Source organism: Myotis davidii, unplaced genomic scaffold (assembly GCF_000327345.1).
Source record: "Myotis davidii unplaced genomic scaffold, ASM32734v1 scaffold327, whole genome shotgun sequence".
In the NCBI taxonomy this organism is placed as follows: domain Eukaryota; kingdom Metazoa; phylum Chordata; class Mammalia; order Chiroptera; family Vespertilionidae; genus Myotis; species Myotis davidii.
This window is the reverse complement of record NW_006298628.1, coordinates 5683378-5689329: the sequence shown is the minus strand read 5'-3', so window position 1 is coordinate 5689329 and position 5952 is coordinate 5683378. Positions and strand designations below refer to the sequence as shown.

Genomic DNA, 5952 nt, shown 5'->3' with positions numbered 1-5952 from the left:
GCCCGGTACAGAGGATAGAAGATGGATAAATGATAAGTTCTTTTCTTCTTCCCTGTTCATGATGCTCAGAGATACAGATCATTGAAGGTGATGACGCTTATTCCAAGATGGCCTATAACTCCCAGGACTCCACATTTAGCAAGTCAATAAACAAACAGCTTCTTTATGGGTAGATAAACAACCACAGGTCAACAAACCTTGGCATAATAAGATGTTCCTCTGAAAAGTGGCCCAAACAGCAACGAGGAAAAGACGCAGGAGCTCAACACACCATATGCCGGTGAAGGGGTATAAAAGAGAGGGCCCCAGGGAGCTGTGCCAGTCAGGCAGCCACCTCGCAGCACTCACCAGGGAGCAGAGGCACCTCCATCATGTCTGGAAACTGCTGTTCTAGGAAATGCCCCTCCGTGCCAGCCATCTCTCTCTGCTCCACGGAGGTGAGCTGCAGAGGGCCCGTCTGCTTGCCCAGCTCCTGCCAGAGCCAGACATGGCAACTGATGACCTGTCAAGACGGCTGCGGAGCATCCAGCTGTGGCCCACAATGCTGTCAGCCCTCCTGTTCCGTGAGCAGCTGTGCCCAACCCGTGTGCTGCGAGGCCACCACGTGTGATCCCTGCTGTTCTGTGAGCAGCTGTATCCAACCCGTGTGCTGTGAGGCCACCACGTGTGATCCCTGCTGTTCCGTGAGCAGCTGTGTCCAACCCGTGTGCTGTGAGGCTACCACGTGTGAGCCCTGCTGTTCCGTGAGCAGCTGTGTCCAACCTGTGTGCTGTGAGGCCACCACATGTGAGCCTTCTTGCTCTGTGAGCAGTTGCTGCCAGCCTGTGTGCTGCGAGGCTGCTTCCTGCCAACAGGTCCTCTGTGTGCCCACCCCCTGCCAGCAAGTTGTTTGTGAGCCCAGCTGCTGCCCAGCTGTCTGCACTGTGCCTAGTTCTTGCCAACCAGTGGTCTGTGAACCTGCTTGCTGTCAGCCCGTGTGCCCCACGCCCAGCTGCTGCCCATCCGTCTGCTCTGTGGGCAATAGCTGCCAGGCTGCTTGCTGTCAGCCCAGTCCCTGTGAGCCATCCTGCTCTGGGCCCAGCATCTGCCAGCAGGCTCCCTGTGTGGCTCTGGTCTGTGAGCCTGTCTGCCTTCGCCCCGTCTGCTGTGTTCCGAGCCCTTGGGAACCACCTTGTGTCTCTAGCACTTGCCAAGAGCCCTCGTGTTGTGTCTCCAGCATCTGCCAACCCATCTGCTCAGAGCCCAGCCCCTGCTCACCAAGTGTCTGTGTGCCTCGTCCATGCCAACCTGCTTGCTACATAGTCCAGCGCCGTCAGTCCATCTGCTGTGAGCCTGTTTCCTGCCCATCTCCCTCCTGCCAGCCTCCCTGCTGCCGCCCGGGGTCTTCTGCATCTGCCATCTGCCAACCGACTTACCCGCGGACTTTCTACATACCCAGCTCCTGCAAACCGTCTTGCACGACTTCGGTCCCCTACAGCCCAATCTACCGCTCCATCTATTCTGGACCCCTCACCTACAGGCAGCCGTATGTGACGTCCATCTCCTACCGCCCTGCCTGCTACCGCTCTTGCTACTCCATCCTGCGCCGCCCGACCTATATCACTTCATTCTCCTACCGCCCGGTGAGCACCTGCCTGCCTTCTGCTAACTCTTGCAAAAGAGATTGCAAAAAGTCCACTTCCAGCCAACAGGATGGTGCCGACTCCACTCCCTGCAAGACGGAAGTCTCAGAGGACAATCCCTGCCAGCCCACGGAGGCCAACTCCACCAGCCCAACCACCCGTGAGGCCACAGCCAGCCAGCCTGCTGCCACCAAGCCTGCCAACCGCTGAACGGACCTCAGCCCACCAATTCCTGCAAAGCAAACCTCCGACTAGAGAGGAAACTTGACTGCCCCCCCCACACCACCCCGAAGCGCAGCATGACGTAGCTAGAATCTTTTCTTTCTGCAGCATCACTCACCATCTGCTTATGTTTCAAATAACTCTTCAGAAATGACAGCATCTGAATGGCCCACATGAAGGCCTCCTGGGCACTGAGAGGACACTCAGGGTGCCTGTCTGCTGCTGTCACTGAGCTGTGCCACATCGTCTCAAGTCCCTTTCCTGGCTACATTGCTTCCAGTCCTCCTGCCTGTGCTCCCCCGCTGTGTGTGTTCATGCTCCTTAGGGACCTCCTCAGTGAGAGAGGGTATTTAACTGTCCAATAAACATGGCTGAGTTGAAGTGACATGCTGTTTTCACCTCTCTCTTGTTAATGCCATCACCTCATCAGCTGACTTGCCCCGTCTTTGAGAGCAGCTCCATCCAACCATTCATCCATCCGACAAGGTTTATTAGACTGTGAGGTGCCAGGGACTAGGTTAGGCTCTAGGAATGAGATGACAAAAGTCTCATTCCCTGCTCTCAGAGGAGCTCACTCCAATGGAGTGACAGATGGACCGAGAGACAATGAGCTATTCTTCATCGTGCTAAATGCTGGGGTAGAAGCAGGCACGGGCACTGGGAACTCAGCAGGGTGTTAGGGGGAGCCAGGGGAGGATTCTTGGGGACTGTGATACTGAAGACTTGTCTTTCAGCACAAGTAGGAATTGGGCAGTTAGAAAGCAGGAAGGAAGAGTTTTCTAGGCAGAGGAAGCACACACATGAATTGGCTGTGAGCACACTATTCCCTAGGTGAGGCCTGGGCAAACGTGTGCTTAGAGGAGTGGTGAGCTCTGAGGTCAGGTAAGCAGACCATGAGCTGCTCTTGTCAGACCTTGTGTGCTGGACAGAGGGACTTGGATATGGTGCAGGGCTGACATGAAGGCATCAAGGAATTATATGCTGGGCAGTGACGTGAAGAGCACTGTTTTGGAATGTCCCTTTGGCTTTGGTGTTGAGAACTGCAATGAGGAGTATGCTCTTGGATATAGGGAGACTGGGGAGGAAGCCAGTGGCTTTGGGGTCCCCAGTGGAATGAAAACATGTGTGTGTGTGTGTGGGGGGGGGGAGGTCCTAATTACAATAGGAAAGGATTTTTTGTGTAAAAGTTTAACTTATGTTCTCCTAGTCCTGTAAGACACATTTTTTGTAAAAACTCCAGGGGGGGGGAGAGGTCCTAATTACAATAGGAAAGGATTTTTTTGTGTAAGAGCTTAACTTATGTTCTCCTAGTCCTATAAGACACATTTTTTGTAAAAACTCCGTACATAGCCTCTTATAATCTCTAAGGATGGAGTCTCTTCAAAGTGATCATCCATTACACATAATACACAGAACAAAGGGCTATCCCTTGTCCTCAAAATGCAGCTTGTGCTCTCCTAAGCACAGGGGAGGGGAGGCCAGGGCTCTCAACTTTGGCACTATTGACATTTTGGGCTGGTCAGTCTTTGTTGTAGTGCTGTCCTATGCTTGTATGATACCAAGCAGCATCCCTGACCTCTACCAACTAGATGCCAGTTGTGTCTCCAGATTGTGATGACCAAAAATGTCTCCAGACACTGCCAAACACCCCCTGGGGAGTGTGTGCATGCAAAAATTGCCCCTGTTTGAGAAACACTGGATCAGACAATGGCAGAGTAAAAAGTGAAACTTATCCTGCCATGGGTATTGGCGTTCCTGTCTCATCAGACTACTGGGATTTAGCTCTGTCTCCTTCCAGAGTCAAGAGAGGAGTTAGCCAGATTTTAAATCTCTGTGCCAAGCATGGACTCAGGGTTTCATGTAAATCACAGTCATTCTGTGAGAAGATTTCTTCTCCCCTATGTTATAGGTGAGGAATATAAAGGACAAACAATGCAAGTGCCGATCCACAGAGATAAGAAAATTACGGTATAGCCATGTAATAGATTATTCTGCTGCAGGGGAAAATGACTGGACAATGGCTACATGCAATATAAGTGAACCTTACCAATGAAATGTGGATTGATATAAACAAGCCTCAGAGAGCACACATGTATCTAAAGTTCAAAACAATACACATACATGAATTTACATGTATGAGTACATATGCATGTTCACATATATGCAAATACACACATTATGTTATATATAATATCCTACATAATAAATAGCTAATATGCTAATTAAACCAAACAGCAGAACGACCACCCAGACAACCTTCTGGTTAAAGCCGGGGCTGCGAGGGCCAATCCCCTTTCACGAATTCCATGCATCAGGCCTCCAGTATATTTTACATCTATATTCACAAGGGGATGATAAACACAAAATTCAGGATAGTCATAGCTGGTAACATACACATGATTAAAACCCAATTCTGCCCAAAGCCTGTGATTTTTCTGTATTGCCATATTTCCTGATGTGATCCCAACAGTCCTTTGTGCCTTGAACTAAAATGAAAGTTGTCTTTAGACGTTTCTTTTTTCCAGCTTTACTGAGGTATAATTGACAAGTAAAGTTTTAAGATATTGAAAATGTACAGTATGATGATTTGATGTACATATATAGTGAAAGGATTTCTCCCACCTAATTAATGAACACATTCATCTCCTCACATATCTATCATTTTTATGAGAACATATAAGTTTTCTTAGCAAATTTTAATTATGCAATGCAGTGTTATCAACCATGTTATAGCCATTAGATCTGCAGAACTTCTTCTAATAGCTGAAAGTTTGTACCCTTTTACCAACCTCTTGAGAGGTTTCTTTAAGAAGAAGGGAGGAAAGAGAAGAAATAGAGAAAAAATGGATGTAAAAATGGATTTCTTTGAAACAGTAACAGTGGTATATATGGGTAAAGGACATAGGTATCTTTTTCAGATTGAAGTTGACTGGTTTCTCAAATACATTTAAGTTTCATTTTGATTAACTTACTTGGTATTTATTACTAAATATCTACATCCCAAACCTCTCATCAGTCAAGTATTTCCTTTTGGGAGATGAGAAGTTTTGGATATATATATTTAGGAATAAATTCTCAAGCAGCTGGGGGACTCCCCCGTCGAGGACAAGTCCAGCTTCAAGCCCTACTCCAAGGGCTCCAGCGGCGACTCCCGTAAAGACAGCGGCTCCTCCTCTGTGTCCTCCACCTCCTCTTCCTCCTCGTTGTCCCCGGGAGACAAGGCAGGCTTCAGGGTCCCCAGCGCCGCCTGCACGCCCTTGAAGTTGACTGGTTTCTCAAATACATTTAAGTTCCATTTTGATTAACTTACTTGGTATTTATTCCTAAATATCTACATCCCAAACCTCTCATCTCTCAAGTATTTCCTTTTGGGAGATGAGAGGCTTGGGATATATATTTAGGAATAAGACATCCTTTAGGGACCCTTGTAGTTTACAAGATGTTGAAATGAATAGCAATGAAATGAGGGCAAAAGAAGTGACTGATGTTGTGACATAAAAAGCAATGGTAGATTTCATTCCATCGCCCCTTTCCCCTGTCAGTCCATTTAAAGAACTCATATGCATATATGATAGTCCATAAACACAGACAATAGCACGGTGAAGGCCTTGGGGGGAGGGGAGGGTATGGGTACAAGGTGAAGGGCACCCTTGTAGTTTACAAGATGTTGAAATGAATAGCAATGAAATGAGGGCAAAAGAAGTGACTGATGTTGTGACATAAAAAGCAATGGTAGATTTCATTCCATCGCCCCTTTCCCCTGTCAGTCCATTTAAAGAACTCATATGCATATATGATAGCCCATAAACACAGACAATAGCACAGTGAAGGCCTCAGGGGGAGGGGAGGGTACGAGTACAAGCTGAAGGGAGTCAATGGGGGGAAAAGGGAACATCTATAATACTTTCAACAATAAAGATAAAATTTAAAAAAGCAGAGAACACACACACAAATAAAAAGATATATGTATCCCTACCCCCCAACCCCCCCAAAAAAAGAAGTAAAAAAAGCAATGGTAGAGGAAAGGCATTTTAACCACTAGGGGAAGAGTTTTCTAGGCATCATTCAATCAGAAAATTGTCTCTTTTTAATAAGAGGGGGGGGAGGG

General features: G+C 47.7%; 1 protein-coding gene across 1 annotated transcript; it reads left to right on the top strand.

Moving 5' to 3' along the window:
- The first annotated feature begins 371 nt into the window (after positions 1–371).
- LOC102764206 (keratin-associated protein 16-1) lies at positions 372–1832 on the top strand. The gene has a single exon (XM_006774370.1). The coding sequence runs from the start codon at positions 372–374 to the stop codon at positions 1830–1832; it is 1461 nt and encodes a 486-aa protein (XP_006774433.1).
- Positions 1833–5952: the final 4120 nt, after the last annotated feature.

Excerpts from the sequence above, each read along its gene's own strand:
- LOC102764206 (XM_006774370.1), top strand. The coding sequence starts at position 372 with ATGTCTGGAAACTGCTGTTCTAGGAAATGCCCCTCCGTGCCAGCCATC.